Below are 18,615 nucleotides of genomic sequence, written 5' to 3'. Positions count from 1 at the left end.
AAAAAAAAACACTGGGTGGATCTTTATCATTATAGGGTGGTTGTGAACACACATGGCCAACACACATTTCAGTTCAAACAACTTGTAAAAGTGCATGTAGCATCCAATGACCCCTTTAAGTTTATTCACAACTTAATATCTATGAACATAATATGTGCCGCACTTATTAGAATTTTGAATTTATACAAATGTTTTTTACAATTTTTATGTAAAAAAAATACCTAGTGCTGTGCCAAGACAATCATATATCATTTTAATTTTAGTTAAAGGTTTAGTCATTTTATTGTGTAAAGATGGTTTTACTCGTTGTTGTATCCAATATCAAATTAAAGGAAAGTAGCATGTGATTTATTAGGTTTATTAATAACTTAAATCTCTATGAACATAATACGTGGCACACTGTAATTTAATTACAATTTTGCTCTTTATACAAAAAAAAAATGTTTTTGTAAAAAGAACAGAAAACATTTACAATACATAGAGCTGTACAAATACAATCGTATATTGTGATTATTTTTCTTATGATACTGCATCAATACCTACATTTTTTATCTTTATTTATGAATTTATTTATCTGTGCATTCATACAATTCTCTAGAGTTTAATTAATACAGAAGAACTGAAAGTGCAATCTAAAACTTCTATTTTTCAGGAAAACTTTTTCACAACTTGTGAAACTTTTATTTTATATTTAAAATGACAGAAAAGTAGGTAGCAGGGTTTTAGCTGTTCAATAAATGTACCCAATCAGTGTTTGTACTAAATCTACTTCTTACCAACATAGATGATGCATTTCTTCCCCATCGGTGGCCCAAACACGCCCTTGCGGCGGCGGTCCAGCTTAGACATGATGATGTCCTGGGTTTGGTTGGCAGAAGTCCGGGCGGAGAAGTTGATGCAGATGGGAGTGTAGCGCTCCTTGGGAAGCGACATCAGGAAGTTGTTGTTTATCACAGACTTTCCGGTTCCTGTGGGTCCCACGATCAGTATGGGCACCTCATGTGACAGATACGTCCTGAGGAAGAAGAGCTGGCGTGACGTTTCTGCCGTGGGTATGATAAGATCAGACACCTGAGAGAGAGACACAGACATCAAAGGTAGAAAGAGAGTACTTTACCCTGTGAGTACATTACCCTGTGTGATTTTCCTTTGGTTCATTCAACACTCTATATGTTTACTTATGTATTTAGAATTAACATTTAGATTAATTTTTAGAGTTTATGTTTATATTAAAGATTTACTTTTAGATTTAACTTTTATTTTTAATATTTAAATTTATATTTTTATTGCTTTTTTTAATACAAGTATATAAAATTGATTTTTGAAAACTGTTAAAAATTGAAATTTGGAAAAACTGGTTTCTGTTTTTAACTCTCTTTTGCAAAAAATAAATTTACTTATTCTATAAAATGCACAATTATCCCCTAAATACTATTATAGTTTTTATTAATATTTTGAATTTTGTATATATTTAGATTTTTTTGTTGTTTTTATTTCGATTTTAGTTACATTTTTTGTAACTTTTTGTATTTTTTTTTAAATATGGCTATACAGTTTTATTCATTTTTATTTAAGTTTTAGTTTTTGGTATTTTAGTACATCAAGTTAAACCAAATGAAAATAAGAAATGTCGTCTGGGGCAGCTAGCTGAAATAAAATAAACGTTTTAAGTTTTTTTTATATTTAATTTAATTTCAGTTAACAAAAATGTTGGTTTTAGTTGCGGTTTTATAGTTTTAGTTAACTCTAATAACCCTGATTTTTGTGAACTAACTTTTGCGCCGGCAGGTATGACTTTGTCTTCTTTAGTGATGGATTCGGTCCAGTTGTTCCACTGACCGGGACCCTGCTTATGGAAATAATAATCATAGACGGTGCCTGTGTGGAGAACAGAACAAACAGACAGCAGACAAGATTCATAAACATGTTTTTAAAATGATTGTATATGACTCTTAGCATTGACTTTTGGTTTTATCAGGTTCTTTATGCATAAAAATATCCTCTGTTGGAATCCACTAAAAAGTTAATAATCCACAGGGACTGGGAATAGGAATTATGAGAAAATAGTTACATATTCTGCTTGGGCCTGGGAATCACAATTGTCCTATATTTACAGATTTTACATGACCATAGAAACCCTGTCATTAAAAGTCAACCAAAAACATTATGTAGACCTCTCTCTGGGAACACGTTGCTCTTGGTGAGTTTCACACTCTGGGGTCGCGGGTGATCGGTGTTTGTGCCCATGATAAGGTTTCGGTAGAAGATGTCAAACTTCTTCCTGCTGTTGCCGTTGATGGTTCCTCCCAAACTCCAGACCACAGCGAACACGAACAGGGCCTGAAACCACAGCGTCACCTGCTGACTCGTCATAGATTCTGCTCCTTCCTGTCCTGACTGAAAAATCTCATCTGCACAATAAAATGTGACATGAGCAAACAGATCCCAAAATGATTGAAGATATGTATAATGTACATATTTTTATGTGCATGTACCTAGTAGGCAGGTATACAGGCACATCAGACTATAGGCCAGGTGAATAGGTGATGTCTGAACTAAGAATCCACACTCATGGTAAATAAAGTCCAAACAAGGTTGAACCAGCCAGTTAAAGAGATCAGTAATCTAAAACAAAACACACACAGGGGATCATTACATTCAGAAATGTTTATTATTTTAACAGCATGTGCACGATCCTTCTCACCAGGGTTCTGTGCTCATCTGCCAGGGTCTCAGGTAATGTGTTCATGTAGGAGTCTCTCAGAGGCATCCAGCCCAACTGATGCGGCTCCATGTAGATCATACCGCATCTAAACATAACACACACACATACACTCTCTATGACAAGACAACAAACACATTGAAATAAAAAATAAAAAAACACTTGGAAAGTAAAACCAAAAGCAAATGTTATGCACATATGAATGTAGGGAGAGTCTATTAACAGGATTTTTAAAAATCATTTTATACATTTTATATGTTTAATATAAAAATTAAATATGCTATTGCTAATAAAAAAAAATTGGAAGAAAATTAATGGGCTCTGTATTGTTTTACTTTAACAATGTAGAGCTGAGTGTTCGTTGTTCACCTGCTCACAGTAGCGGGTGACGCCTGCTCCAGATCCGCAGGCTCAAAGATCAGACTCATTTTAGGACTCATCTGAATGATCTCACCACTCATCAGGCACAGCTGTTCAACAGCAAAACACATCAGACACCAGCACTGAACCTCAAGCGCTTCAGACATGTTCACTGCAATATTAAAATGTAAATGTACCTTCTTGTTATCGTCCAAAACGGTGTTCATGTTCTCAATCCAGACCGCGTCGATGGGCCCATCGAATATGATCCACTGGCGGTCGTCTGCGGTGCACTGGGCCTGTTGTCTGAATGAGGTGGCCAAAACGCCGTCTGACCACTCGTGACTCACTGGATCAAAACAGCCATACAGCTGCCCCATAGTGATCGCCTTCGGATTAATGATGCGGAAATCTACCGCAAACTCTTCCATCAGACCTTCTATATAGACAAATAACATACGCACATACTTGGTTATGATTCCATGTCATTTCAGCACATCATATTTGTACACAACTGTTCAAAAATTTAAATAATTTTGAAAAAGACGTGTCTCATGTTCACCAAGGCTGCATTTATTTGATGAAAAATAGAGTAAAAACAGCAATATTGTGAAATATTACTGTAGTTTCAAATAATTGTTTTTATTTGAATATATTGTAAAATGTAATTTATTGCCGTGATCAAAGCTGAATTTTCAGAATCATTATTCCAGTCTTCAGTGTCACATGATCCTTCAAAAATCATTCTAATATGCTCATTCACTGCTCAATAAACATTTTTTTTTATTCTCAATGTTGAAAACATTGACAGTTTTTGCTGCTTAATATTTTTTGTAGAAACTGTGTTTCACTACTATTCAAAATTTGGATTAGGTTAGATTTTTAAAAGAATTTAGCTCTGCCATTTCACAATTTACTGTTTTTACTGCATTTTTGATCAAATAAATGCCATCTTGGTGAGCAGAGAGACTTCTTTTAAGGACATTAAAAATCTTAATTATTCCAAACTTTTAACCGGTAGTGTGTATGAACACAAAAAAAAAATAATGAAAGAATAAAGAATAAAAATATTATGGATTGATTACCCTTATAAAGGTCTCCCAAAGCTCCAGCCAGAACTTTATAAGCTGAAGTTTTTCCACCCATAGGCTCGCCAACAATCATAAAGCCGTGTCTGACCAGCATCATCTCGTACACCTGCACACACGATAAAATTGATCAACTGATTACTTTTTTCATTTAACAGTTTCAGCTATAAAAACAAGCCTCAGTTCTCAGTTCAATATTATAAAATATAGCTTTTCTTTTTGTAAGAACTTCAAATACAACTCACCCAATCAGATTATAGTGTTTAAACTCAATTGAATTTACATTTACATTTAGTCATTTAGCAGACTAAATAATTAAATTAATTAATTAATTAGCACAGAATTTTATAATAGTTTTATATTTAAAATAGCAGTGCTCAAATATAAACTACCTTCTAAATGTTTAAATCTAAAGGCAAAATTTGAGAAACCAAAAAAATATGAATGATTATAAAGACGTGACAGATTGAGTAGATAGATGAAATGGCATTGAGCAGATTTTGTACTTGTATAATTTTGCCAATGAACCACGGTACAGGCTGCAGTTTCATCTTGGCGATGTTGTCATCCAAAGCTTTTAACAGTAACTCATAATCTGGTTTGGGCAGCACCACTCCAGGAAACAGATCAGTGATGATTCCCTAAAACACACAAACACAAATCAATAACCACATGCAAAGTCATACAAAATGAATATGTAATTGGCATCTACACACCTGAAACAGTGGTAAATCCTGCGCGAGGAACTTGGCCATGTTGACATCCATGAGAGCTCTGAGCAGCAAAACGCTCTCGTCCTCTTCTGGGTATTTGAGTTTCAGGTTTCCCGCCGCAGTCAGGACTGATTTTACCGCACGCATCCCATAATCGTAGTGCGGTTGAGACGAGAGCTGCTCAGAGCACAGGCGATACGTCGCCACGATCTTCTGAGCCAGGCTGGAAAACACAAAACAACGTGAAACAACTGGAACCTTTTCCGCAAAATTAAATATGAATTAGTTTAACTGTTTGACTAGAAATTATTTTACCTCCGGGATGCTGTGAATCCCATCGAATAAAGTGATATCTCTCCAATCAGTCCATAATCTGGAACCATCATTGCAACTGTACGGAACAAAGCCTACAAACATGCAAATACATACACACAAAACTTAAATAAATATATAAATGAATGAATGAATGGACCATGGCATAAGAAAACAATTTCCCGTAAAACTCTAATTTATCTCAAAATGAGCCAAAAAAACAGGAAGCAAAGTTACAAGATGGTGTATTTCTATGAAATTGTGCATGAGCGTGTTTGTTTTTGGTTACTTTCAGGTTATCAGGCAGCTCTGCTCTGCCTGCGTATCCTGGGTTCATGGTGATAAACACACAGCAGGTCGGATTGAGAGAGAGCTCGGTTCCCTCGAACATAAATGTCTTCATGTTTCGCATTATGGCCTGCTGAATACTCAAAATCTGCTGGGCGACCACAGACAACACCTCTACCTGACAGAGTGCAACAAACAAGGAGAGACAAACTAATAATTGTTAACTATAAAGTAGTATTAGTTTAATTTACTAATTTGGCTGTCACATCATTACCGACCTCTATCCGGTTGAACTCGTCGAAACATGCCCACGCTCCGGACTGTGCTAGACCCTTGAAAAATTTACTCATCGCTTTGTAGTCCAGACCATCAGAACAGTTGAACACCACACACTAAACACACATTTACACACACACTTATATTTGTCACTTACATACAATAAAATGAACTTATCAGAATTACCTGAACCAGCATAATCAGTGTTTAGACTGAAATAGTAGCTTTATATATGTCGTAAAAAAATATTGTGAGCACCTGCTTGGCGAGCGCTTTGGCCAGATCTTTGGTCGTCTCTGTTTTTCCAGTTCCCGCAGGACCTTCTGGAGCTCCGCCAAGATTCAGCTTCAGAGCGCCCATCAGAGTCCTGTGGACCAATCAGCATTCAGTAGGTATGTTTACATGCACTTTTTTTCTATCAGTCTTTTTTTTTTACAAAGAGAAAGTCTGAATTTGTGTCTGAAGTAAATATTTAGTAAATATCGACTGACCAGTTCGTAAGACATAAATAAACGTACTCATGTTCATATGTTGTAAAGCGTATGAAAAGCTCTGCCTCATGGCACTGACGTAAGCAAGATATTTTTGAATCAGATTGAGAAAACAGTCTCTGTACTTGTATTCTTCACAATGGCATTTAGAATGATCATAATGAAATATTATCAAACACATGCTAACACATATTATATGTCAGAGCACCTGTAGCAGCGGTCAGTTAGTGGTGTTATGACCAGACGTGGTGAGTTGCCGAGATATTCGTATCCGTATCTGATCACGGTGGTGATCATCCGCAGCATGACCTCTCCGTCCTCCCAGAAATACCGCAGCTGGGAAATCCACTGGAAATCATTTAGAGATGAAATGCCATCCTGTGCCAGCTTGCACACAACATCACGTGCTGCATGGGATAAAGAGGCAAAGCTCATGAACTATACAGACAATACAGAGACAACATGCCAGGATGACACTTACCATGAACATCAATGACAATAAGAGCTCCCAGAGTCATCCTGGCCCCACCTGGCAACTTCCCTCTTACCAGCTCGACTATATCAGCGATCTGAGCATTACTCTGTTCAACATAAGCCTGAAACACATGCAAACACAATATTTATACTTTCTGACCAACTCCACTCAATCATATCTGCTCTGAATGAGTTTGTGTGCGCTTGTGCTCACAGGAAGAGTGTTGTTCTGTATGGCGTCAGATACTTCACTGGTCCAGAAGATGCAGGACGCACAGATCACGACCTGACCAGGCCACAGCAGCACCCACTTCTTCCTAGGCATCTGAAACAAGCAGAATCAAACACACGTGATGGGCTGATCGTATTGTACATGTGCAGTGTTTGTGTGTGATTATACCTCTGAGTACTGCTCCATTCCTTGTTTTATGACGCCTCTGATGCTCATCAGCATTGTGTTTTCAACCTGCAGAAGCCACTTCTCAACCATTCCCTAAAAACATGATACAAATTTTAAAACGTGGGTAAATTCTCATGACGATTAATCACTTTTCCCCTGAAAGTTCTCATTACTACAATACATTTTGTGTAAATCCCATTAATCTCAACTTTTAAAAACATGCAAAGCGATGATTTTGTTTAAATGAACATATTAAAGTCTGTACAACAATTATGTACAAATACTGTAAAATTCAATTTAAATTATATATACATTTTTGACATTATGGTTTTGAGAATTGTGAGGAAAATTTTAGAAAAAGAATGTCACAATTCACAAAAATCTTAATGGTCCTAAAATAAGGCTTCATGTTTTCATGGAGCATATCCATAGAGTTTAGCTATCTATTTTAGGTAAAAATTTATACAAACAAGGGAAACAGCATATTTCAGGCGTACTCCATCTGTACCTTGGCTTTAGCTGGGTAGATGGTCTCTATTAAGGGAACAATCTCTTTCTCTGAGCTGATCATTCCTGTGATCTCCAGATCAGGGGTGAATTCTAGCTTAGCGATTCCCTCAAAACACTTCTTAAGATGAGGCTGGACACGCAGCGGATCCTTCGTCTCAGACAAGATCTCCAACATCTCATCATTAGACAGGAAGAAAAACCTAGACAGTGAGAAATAAAGTTTAGGAGACCAATGACTAATAGTGACTCTGAACACTAAACTGAGATACAAGAAGGTGTTATAACATCATTAAGAGTTAGATCTGAAAGTTTAATCGTACCGAGGGAAGAAGAGTCTCTTTGTTTCCAGGTATGAGTTCAGACCCTGCTGTATTTCCTCCAGGAAAGTGTTGGACTCCTGAAGGCGACCCAACATGTTGGGCTGCTCTGTGGCCACCAGCGCACGTGTGTCCTTCAACTGTTAAAACATTTAACACGAATATGAACATCTTGTTTATTTATTGATCATTAGTTGTTGCTGGTCATTAGTTGTAGATACAGTGATACAGCTAATACCGATCACACACACACCGCTTCAGCGACAATGTTTTTCCAGTAACTGTCTACGATGGCAAACTTGCGTCCGTTCTCTGGCATCTGGGCTATGATGTCCTCTGAGCTGAAGATGGGCTCTAGATACATCCACATGCTTTGACACTGCAACATTGCATCCAATATATCCTGTATGCTCTGCAACTTCTCCTCCCAGGTCTAAAGAGAGACAAAGCAACAGAACTATATAAAGGGTCAAGGTTCATATTATTATCATTTGATATGGTCATATTATTTACAGGATCATACTGTATTGTGTACAACTAAAAACCAGAATATTTTTATTGTGCAGAACTAAACTGCACAAGTTGTCGTGGGCGCTGTTGTTACTCATTCCATGAAAAGCTTTAATCATAATAGAAGTTATTTACATAAAGACTTCTTAAAGGTACACTAGTACAGTCAAACATAGCCATGAAAATCTGATTTTGTGGCAGGAAATAAATGGACTTGATTAGTAAAATTAAAATGCTTTTAACACAAATCTGTGCAAGTTATGCACCTTTGCATCGGCCTCCATTGGCTTGATGAATGGAGATCCTCTCATAGTCTGAGTCTTGATAATGTGATCGTCCAACAGCAGCTGAATATCATCTACTGCCGATAAAACACTTGTACCCTTTATGGACAAATATACATGCACAAATGCATAATAAGACAGAGAGAAAGAGAGAAGAATAAAATTGTTAAAATAAACAGTAGCTTTATATAACAATCAAAGTAATTTTAATGATAATAATTTTTTATATATCAGTAGTGATGCACCAAAATGTTTTTTTTTTCCTTAAACACTGAGTTTAATTTAGAGAATAAATTATATTTAACAATAAATTAACCAAATGTATTTAATAATCAACACCCAAATAAGAACAGAGTTGTATATAAACATTTAAATTACATAAAATTTAAATAGCCAGTTTTATATCAACTTTCAAACACAGTGTTTTACCGTGTCCTTATACGGGGAAAACCCAAAGCGGAGCTCAGCCCACTCTTGTTTCATTTTCTCCAGAGACTTTTCCAGAGAGAATTCCTTACTTGCGGAAGCACCGATTTCCTCCAGCCTGCAGACAGAGAGAGATTCATAAAAGAGTCAATCTGACACATTCAGATTCACACTGCACTGAGCAACATGGTTTCACAAATAATACTTTTTTTACAACCACAAATAATTTTCGATTGTCAAAGATCAGCCTTACTTGTCTGAATACTCTGAAAATCCGAGCTCCACCATCTTGAGGAGTGGGGTGTCTTTGTCCGGCTTAACATCAAATCCCACTATATTACTGATCTGATATCAGCCAAAAAAAAAATTAAAAAAAATTAGCATTCATCAAAACGAATAAATGCAACTTTAATGGCAAACTTAAACAGTAACAAAAGCAAAAAAAAAGGAATACATAAGACCTAAATTGAAGGACTAAATCAGTGAATAACTGTTTAAACCAGTACATATGCCTGAACTGTTCAGAAGAATCGATTCACTAAAATGATTCAAAATGTCAAATGTGACTGTTCCTGTAAATGCCTGTGAGTGAGTTTCACTGACAGAGATCAATAAAGCTTTGTGTATATTACTGTCATACCATCTCCCAGTGTCTGTCCTTCAGGCCTGGATTGCAGATAGTTGTCAGAATGGGAAGGTGTTGTTTGAATTTGTCAATCTTTTTCTTGAAGTTTTCTGTGACACGCCCGGGAGACGTCCGATCTGAGAAGATCTTTGTGAGTTTGTACATGGTGCGCCACATGTTTCCCAACTCCTCTGATACCGTTTCTGCATTCAGTTGCTGGAATGGACCTTGAGAGCGCATGCACAAGACATGAAAACACACACACACACACACACACACACACACACACACACACAATCGCATGTTAAACTAGTGTTCAATGTCACTGCTTTAGATGCTTTGAAACATTTGAGACAGAAAACAAAGCCTGAGACTGAAAAACAACATTGTCTAAAGTGACTAAATTATGTCTTTCTATATTATACAAATGTTTGTCCAATCAAATGCATTAATTCATGGCTGAGATGTAAAAAGGATCAAGAAATATGACAGCATGTGCTTTACCATTCATCCACACATCAGATTTGGTCTGAAAATCAAGAGCCGTGATCCACAGCTGGTCATACGGCTGTTTTTTGGCCATTATTGTCTGTAAGACTGGAAACTGAGTCTGTTCTTTGTCCAGCAAACCCTCTTCTTTATTAATGCACTGAAATAAATGCACATTTTTACATTCCATTAATATCCACTCATACTTGAAAGACTAAAAGCACACGAACAGTTTATATGTATAAGTAATAGTTACACATTTTTTCAATATTGAATGAAATATATGTATAATCAAACTTTTTTCAAATTTTTTTTTTACCTGCAATGCATGACATACTGTACTTGCAACCATAATTTCATGTTTATTTAATACACAATTTCAAGCACAAACCTCTATCTCTTTGACAGCGGCCTCCAGGCTGACGCTGATCTTATTGAGTTTCTCCACATTGATCTTGCTCTCATCCAAAGTCATCTTTTCTTTCATCTTAAAGATGTCCACCTCTTTTTCCAGGCCCTTCAGCGTCTCTTCCAACTTCCCTATTCTGAGGACGAAACGTGTGATAGCCATCAGACTTGTTTAAGTTGCGTTTGATGTGTGTGTGTGTATGCGTTTAAGCACCTTTTCATCAGATCGATCTCAGCCTGATCTTTCTGATTGTTCAGTTTATCCTTACTGACTTCAATCGAAGACAGAATCTGTTCAGGCCAGTGGATCAAAGTGCTGAACAACTTCATATCCTCCTCTGTGAAGAGAGAAAGATTTTAAGGGGGTTTTAAAGAAAAAGTGTTCCCACAAATCCCAGACAGCCCCAAATTCAAATCTAGACTGAGGGACTGTGAGTGAAAACCACATGATTGCTTGAAATATTAGTATTTGTAGTGTATTTGAGTAGTATGGTGTTGCCATAGACACAGTATTTGCATGCACATATTACGCAAAGGATGTTTGTACCTGGAAGAGTGGCGTAGTCGAGCAGGAAGTCGAGTCTCTTGACAGCTTCCTCAATCTCATGGCGGAGTTTGTGTACGGTGACTTCACTTGTGTGTCTCAGGTACTGGTTTAACTCTACCAGCTCCTCTGTGGTACTCAGCTTGCTTGTGATTCTGTCCGTAATCTCATCGTAATGATGGCATATACTAGGAGAGAATAATAAATGTTATATAGCATATATAAATGGTATATGCTATAATACCTCATACATACAAAATGTTTTGTTATTCAACAAAAAAGCAGCTAAAAACAATCACTTTTTATTTAACTGATGTGACATATTTCACAAGTTGAATGAGAAAAATAATGGAAAATATTTTTAAAAATTAAGGCTCCGCAGGTAAATAGGGTAAAAATTCACCAGATATCACCATACATTCCCCAGTTGATTATTCACAGTACAGGCAATTGTTTTGCATTACAAGTTTCTGAAATATTATGATAAACATGCAAATGAGGTATTATTTAATTAAATATGTACTATTTTGCAAAAAATACAAAATACAACAAAGAAATCTGAACATCAGTTCTAAATTTTTAATTCACATTTTAGACTTGCGTGTTTTTACAGAGCGGATTTTGGATTTCTCTTTTTACATTCCATAATTTTCACGTTTTTTGGAGAAATATTTTAAACATATACGAGGTGAATTATATATCAACTCCCTGTAAAAACCTTCTGACTATAGGTACGAATAAAACTGTATAGTTTGCTGTATGTAAATGCTGCTGAAAAGAAGTTTTGTCTGTAGTGTCTTGCTTTAAATGAAGTTGAAATTAGGTGATCCCAGGCGAAAGTTGTTTTATAATTGAAGGAAATAATGACATTTGATGAAAGATTACAAAAACAAGGTATACTTTGGAGGTATACTTTTTACATATCAATTTCATCACTTACATCTGCTGTATGTAGCAAGGTATTCTGAGTAGTATAGTTTCGACAGAGCTGAATATTAATTACATAGTGACTGATTCATTTGAAAATAATTAATTTCTGAAGAATATTTCAGGCCGTTTCCTCCCACCTCTTGTTGAGTTCTCGGTTCTCCTCCATCACAAATGTTGTGAGAAGATCTACGAGATGGTCTGCCTTGTCACACAGATCTTGGTTCAGGTTCACCGCATCCAGACAGATCAGGGAGAGTGGAACAGTCACATGCAGCGATGCAATCTCCGTCCACAAATTCTGCACACCTGTGATTTTCTACAGGTCACACAGTAGAAACATCTGGCTTTACAAGGAAGCATTTCACCCTTGTGTTATCTATAAGGCTGCAATGCACACACTAGAAAGGCTACCTTAGTAAAGCCCTGCAGTGAGTGTTTGGCTTTAAGGAAGTTCAGTATGTCCTGACGGTCCAGTAAATCAGTGTACTTCTTATACACATCCAGATACCTACACAACACACCACAGATTCACGCACAGACAAATTACAGTGTGATTCAGTCTTAAATTGAAGCTTTTCTACTGGAAAACATTTTATGATAGTGGACCTCTGGGGCCCAACGGTGTTCCACTGAAAGATCTCTCTGGCTCTGTTCACGATGTCTGTCACCAGCATCTCGTCGTGTCTCACTGAGCATAGCATTAGAGTTTCTCCCACCTCTGAGAAAAGCTTACACTCCACCTGTAAGAAAACACTTTTCAGGTTTAGGTTTAAAAAATGATGGTTAAAGTGTGCAAAATCCATTGTTCTGCTTTACATTGTGCCTAAACAATTTAATTGTAATGGAAGCAATCTAGTTTTTGTTGTGTTTTGTGAGTGTATGTGCATAATTTCTGTTAGATGCACTTTATACTTTCTGTATCTCAGATCATTTTCACTGTTTGTGTGGAAAGAATCTCTTACCAATGTAAGTAAAGATTCCAAGCCACTTAAGTCTGAAACTTGCAGATGTAAATAATGTGAGAATAAAGAAAACATCAGCAAAATCCCTTGCATCTTCTCAGGTTCACCTCAGATAAATTATTGCACTATACTATAACAACAGAAATCATTGGCAAGTCGTCTTTTAGTATATGTGCGTGTACCCGGGGTATGTTGTGGGCGCTGTCGATGATCTGTGTGAATGCATGCTGTATGAGCTCCCAGCAGCTCTCCAGTGAAGGTTCAAATGTAATTTTGGGGTCCTCAAGTCTCAATTTCACCAGTAACAATGGACGCTGCGTGTACTTCAGCTCATCAAAATACTCCCCAAAATCATTACCATCCTGCCAGAAAACACATACATATAGTACACACACACATATGTAAACAAATGCACATTTAACATGCACAGAATTGACTGTTCATGAAGCTCAAATCAATTGTAAAATGTCTAATTTATGCACTAGTGATCTTGCATATTTAACATATAAACATATTACTACTATAAATAGTTGTTGGTTGTCTGTTATTATTATTACTATTATTTTGTTTATTAATGAACGTAATATTTTATTTAAAACTTGTGCCTGTTTAATAAAATCCATAAGATACAGAAGGCAGTATGCTAGAGTGACTTTGCAGTGGTAAAATAACTGTAAAATACAGCCTTCAGTGGCTTGCACTCTCAAAAAGCATGCATCCATAAACAAACAGATATATATGTACATATATACCCATAAATGCACGCACATGCTCAGTAACTAGGTTGTATAACGCCTATAGAGCATCGGTTTAAACATATTTTAAACATATCAGTGTCACTGGTTTCAGTACCTGATGTAGCTGGAAAAACTGCAGCAGATCCTGCAGCGATGCGACCACCAGACCGCGCAGCTGCAGTGACATCAGAGCAGCCACACTGTAGAAGAGTTTCTGTGCCTTTACCGGGGAGATGCTTGCTTTCTTTGGGACCAGTGGCAACCAGGAGTCTTTAAAGGTCACAAAAAGAGAAGCACAGCGGGGCAGCCAACTACACAACACACACAAACAACAAAGGCAACAGGTGATACATAATTCTTTTTTATTTAAATTTTACCTTCATTTTACTGCTTGGCTGAATATCAAAATTCAGTTCTGGAGTTGGTATGTTCATGATACAAATTAACCAAGTTGATTTATCATTTATTTTCTGTGCTAAAAAGTACAAAATATTCTCAAATGTCTCTAATTTCAAAAGTTAAGAAAAAGTAATCTCATTGGATAAAATGATTTACATTTCAAATCCATTTAGTAATAAAAGGGTCTCTGAAATAAAAAGGTCAAGGATGCATCAGACTGCAATTCACTCTTCCTGCAGTATATCTACTGAACACTTCACACTGATTATTGCTGCAGACACCCTGCGTGTTAAAGCAGGTCCAGATTGCTCTTTATTTCCCCATTGTTCAAACCCTCATTCAGGGCTCGTATTGTGTGCTTGTCTTTGGGTGGTTTGAGGAGACCATGGATACAGAGTTGAGAACAAAGGTAGTCAAGACGAGGAGAACTGTTTAAACAACAACACATTCGACCTTATTCAAACACACATTTACCACAGTCCAGTAAATGTTCAGCATATCCCATGAGAGCATAAGGACATTGCTAGTAATTGCTTAAATGGACAAACATCAATTGTTAATATTAGTGTTATATTCTTATCTGTAAATACAAACTTGCTTTGTTTACCCAAGTTACAAACAGGAGCTCTGTTTTGTTTCTGTATCAAATCAATAAGTTTGAATGAATGACTCAGAAGACTCATTCATAATGACAGAGTGAGTTGTTTCACCACTGAATGAATCAGTGTTTTTGAACAATAGTTGAGTGAATGATTCCATTGACTCACTCACTCATAAAGACAAGTCACTTGTTTGTTCCAATGATCAATTGCAGTTTTTTAATAATTTTCATTTATTTTTTTAATTTTAATTTTTTTATTTTAGTTAAAGTTGCAGTAATTTTGTTGTGTGTTTATGTCATTATTTATTTTTATTTCAGTTTTAGTTCAAGTTCAACTAAATGAAAATAAGAAACATTGCCTTGGCAACTAACTGATTTTTTTTTACATTTTATTTTATTTCGGTTAACATTTATTTTATTTCAATTTTTTTAACAATTTTTTTTAAGTTATCAAAAACAACTGTGGTTTGTTCATCCTGAATTAATCAGTGTTGATTAATAAATCATTTGAACCACTCAAATTAACCACTCATCAGTGGGTTCATCAGGAATCAGTGTATTTGAACGAATCGGCTGAATGAATGATTCAAATGACTTGTAACTTGCCAGACATACAGCTCTTCCTTTGAGTGCAAGGCGAGCTGTAATTATAGAGCTGGATTCAGGTGACTACAGTGACAGGTTTACAGAGAACATGAGAATGAAACCTACAGACACCAAATATATCATGTGTCTCGCTACGACTTCTCAGTGTGTACTGTTTCCGTTACTGTCCACGGCAGGACGTTATTTAAACCCGACCTCACAAAAAACACAGGTCTGGTGATGTTCTGCACTTGTTTAGAACAGATATATAGATATAGAGGAAATCTCTCACGTGTTAAGCAGTTCATCTCGGGTGTTCTGACACTGTCGCCGCACCAGCTCCTCAAACTCCGCCGGCAAGAGCGGAAGATCGGCTGAGAGCAGATCATCCAAACGCACAAACCGCAGAGATGTGAAACTGTAAAAGAAACATAAAAAGATTAGAAATGGGATCATGATGATTAGGACCCTGATAGAGGAATTATAGTGGTGGCCGAAATTATTAGAACATTAGTATTTTCAATAGCTAAAAAATGGTTTTAACTCAGCTATTTCTATCTTTTGCTGTAGTGTGTCAGTAGGAAATATCAGTTTACATTTCCAAACATCCATTTGCCATTAATTGTAATAATACAGTGAGATTTTTGTTTGCACAAGGAGTCTGACAACAGCCAGTCCTCCACACAGAGATCTGATCTCATCATCATCCAGTCTGTCTGGAATAACATGAGGAAACAGAACAAACTGAGACAGACTCAATCCAGAAGCACTGTTGCAACATCTCCAAGATGCTTCAAGAAAACTACCTGCAAAATTATACGCAACTGCACTGAGGGCAAAAGCTGCGTTAAATGCAAAGGATGGTCATACCAAATGTTGATTAAATTTAGTTATAATAATAATAATAATTTATTCGTTTAGCAGACGCTTTTATCCAAAGCGACTTACAGTGCATTCAGGCTATAAATTTTTTACCAGTATGTGTGTTCCCTGGGAATTGAACCCACAACCTTTTGCGCTGCTAACGCAATGCTCTACCACTGAGCCACAGGAACAAATAAAAGATAATATATATTTAAACAAAGTAATAAAGTTAATAGAACTTAATTGATAAAGAATGTCTATTTATGACATTATTTTTGACAGCATTCTCATTTTACAGCATTTTTACGCAAGTGCCTAAAACTTTTAACAGTACTGCAGCTTTGCAGGTAGGTTTCTTGAAGCATCTTGGAGACATTGCCACAGTTCTTCTGGATTGAGTCTGTCTCAGTTTGTTCTGTTTCTTCATGTCATTCCAGACAGACTGGATGATGATCAGATCAGATCTCTGTGTAGATAGGGCTGGGCGATATGAGCAAAAATTCATATCTCGGTATTTTTTGGTGATTTGCGATATACGGTATATATCTCGGTATTTTCGTTTTTGTATTTGTATTTTAAAAAATCTGTATTTAATATATATGTATTTCACTTACCGCCCAATGTTGTCCAACAAAACAATACATATTAAAGGCTATGAAAACAAATAAAGTGAATTTAACCATGTAAGCCTTTATATTATGTGCATAAAAGGGTTAAAATCACATTTCATTCTAACAATGTAATATTGCAATCTAAAAACAAAAATAAGGCTTTTAAAGTGGAAGTTAAATTCACTAAACTAAAAATGAAAATAAATGAGAACAAAAGCACACAGTTGTGTTAGGCTATTTTGATTACCCCATTACAGTCACTTTACAGTCAGTGCTATCATAAAAATACTTACTTGTAGGTTTAAAATTCTACATGTCACATTTATTGTCCAACTACAAATATTTCAGCGAAATGTATATTTTAGTCAGAATTATTGCACTCCTATTTAATTGGCCTCAGTCTGTTTGGCGCGCATGCGCACGGTGGCGCTCGTTCAAGTCTGTGAAGTTTTAGCGGAGAATCGCAAAGCAGAAGGCTCATGCACTCCTGACAGCAAAATGAAAATATTTCCATGACTTTCTAACATTTTCAGATGGAGAATATACCAGTGAAATGCAAGTTGTGCATTCAGGAAGACAGCACATGTCAAACACATTAAACCGCGCAAGTAGCGTCACACGCAGCCATTTTGTCAGAGCATATGACAGGCCGAGCCGCTTAAACTATGCTAAACTATAAACTATACTATGTCTTACCAGTTTTTAAAGGCCTTAATATGAAGCTTGTCACATGTTTAGAACAAACTGGATTATGCACTTTCTCCACAGCAGCTCAGTCATTGTCCTCCGCTATATTTTTCAGATGCGCTCGTATCAAACTACAGTATATTAATATAAACGGTATTGCCTCATATTGTATTGCGTATAAAGAATATATCGATATATCGTAAAAACTCGATATACCGCCCAGCCCTATGTGTGGAGCACTGGCTGTTGTCAGACAAAAATCTCACTGGATTATTACAATCAATGGCAAAATGAATGTTTGGAAATGTAAACTGATATTTCCTACTGACACACTACAGCAAAAGATAGAAATAACTGACTAAAAACATTTTTTTAGCTGGTGAAAATACTAGTGTTCTAATAATTTTGGCCACTACTGTAGAGATGCCAACCTGCTCATCCAGAGATCCTGTACATGGAGCATCATAGGGTTGACGGTGCAGAGGTTCTCCGTCTGCCAGCTGTGAGCCTCTCTGTAGCTCTCGGACCAGGGAACTGGTGCACGAATGACACGGGACGGGAACGGCCAGGGGACAGCAGAGACTGACAGACGCTCTTGCTCCGCTGGATCTAGCAGGATATAATCAACTACAAAAAGAAAGTGATTATTGGCTCATTTAAAAAGCGACATACAAGTGAGGAAGTGATTCAGGCTAAAAAGACAGTAACATGAATTCGATTAATTATTTGTTTTATCACAAAAAGTCAACAAATTGGGAAGGTTGTTTTAGGTATAGGTTAAAGTTTCTTAGTATATTTTCATAGCACAATAAAAGATCATCTACAAATATGTATATTAGTGCTGTCAAACGATTAATCGCGATTAATCGCATCCAAAATAAAAGTTTTTGTTTACATAATATATGTGTGTATACTGTGTATATTTATTATATATATGTGACCCTGGACCACAAAACCAGTCTTAAGTAGCACGGGTATATTTGTAGCAATAGCCAACAATAC

General features: G+C 36.4%; 1 protein-coding gene across 1 annotated transcript in view; it reads right to left on the bottom strand.

The window, feature by feature from the left end:
- The window catches only part of dnah3 (dynein axonemal heavy chain 3), a 69,260-nt gene that overhangs the window by 23,438 nt on the left and 27,207 nt on the right, over nt 1-18,615 (bottom strand). The window contains exons 3-38 of the mRNA XM_016458685.1: nt 18,045-18,240; nt 15,744-15,869; nt 13,982-14,177; nt 13,312-13,491; nt 12,774-12,907; nt 12,579-12,675; nt 12,305-12,483; nt 11,241-11,425; nt 10,908-11,031; nt 10,677-10,830; nt 10,301-10,445; nt 9,812-10,023; nt 9,425-9,516; nt 9,175-9,289; nt 8,728-8,844; nt 8,205-8,384; nt 7,955-8,091; nt 7,633-7,834; nt 7,125-7,217; nt 6,939-7,049; nt 6,732-6,846; nt 6,459-6,657; nt 6,018-6,126; nt 5,762-5,875; nt 5,485-5,661; nt 5,199-5,290; nt 4,887-5,106; nt 4,677-4,811; nt 4,168-4,279; nt 3,280-3,521; nt 3,092-3,192; nt 2,705-2,810; nt 2,496-2,625; nt 2,175-2,411; nt 1,775-1,878; nt 777-1,071 (exon numbers count right to left, since the gene is read on the bottom strand). Of these exons, the coding sequence (XP_016314171.1) occupies nt 777-1,071; nt 1,775-1,878; nt 2,175-2,411; nt 2,496-2,625; nt 2,705-2,810; nt 3,092-3,192; nt 3,280-3,521; nt 4,168-4,279; nt 4,677-4,811; nt 4,887-5,106; nt 5,199-5,290; nt 5,485-5,661; nt 5,762-5,875; nt 6,018-6,126; nt 6,459-6,657; nt 6,732-6,846; nt 6,939-7,049; nt 7,125-7,217; nt 7,633-7,834; nt 7,955-8,091; nt 8,205-8,384; nt 8,728-8,844; nt 9,175-9,289; nt 9,425-9,516; nt 9,812-10,023; nt 10,301-10,445; nt 10,677-10,830; nt 10,908-11,031; nt 11,241-11,425; nt 12,305-12,483; nt 12,579-12,675; nt 12,774-12,907; nt 13,312-13,491; nt 13,982-14,177; nt 15,744-15,869; nt 18,045-18,240 (5,463 nt within the window). The remainder of the gene's footprint in view (nt 1-776; nt 1,072-1,774; nt 1,879-2,174; nt 2,412-2,495; nt 2,626-2,704; nt 2,811-3,091; nt 3,193-3,279; nt 3,522-4,167; nt 4,280-4,676; nt 4,812-4,886; nt 5,107-5,198; nt 5,291-5,484; nt 5,662-5,761; nt 5,876-6,017; nt 6,127-6,458; nt 6,658-6,731; nt 6,847-6,938; nt 7,050-7,124; nt 7,218-7,632; nt 7,835-7,954; nt 8,092-8,204; nt 8,385-8,727; nt 8,845-9,174; nt 9,290-9,424; nt 9,517-9,811; nt 10,024-10,300; nt 10,446-10,676; nt 10,831-10,907; nt 11,032-11,240; nt 11,426-12,304; nt 12,484-12,578; nt 12,676-12,773; nt 12,908-13,311; nt 13,492-13,981; nt 14,178-15,743; nt 15,870-18,044; nt 18,241-18,615) is intronic.

The sequence above is a fragment of the Sinocyclocheilus anshuiensis genome, unplaced genomic scaffold, assembly GCF_001515605.1.
Source record: "Sinocyclocheilus anshuiensis isolate Anshui unplaced genomic scaffold, SAMN03320099.WGS_v1.1 scaffold415, whole genome shotgun sequence".
Taxonomy (NCBI): Eukaryota; Metazoa; Chordata; class Actinopteri; order Cypriniformes; family Cyprinidae; genus Sinocyclocheilus; species Sinocyclocheilus anshuiensis.
Note: the sequence above shows the minus strand (reverse complement) of the source record. Positions and strands in the feature narration are given on the sequence as shown.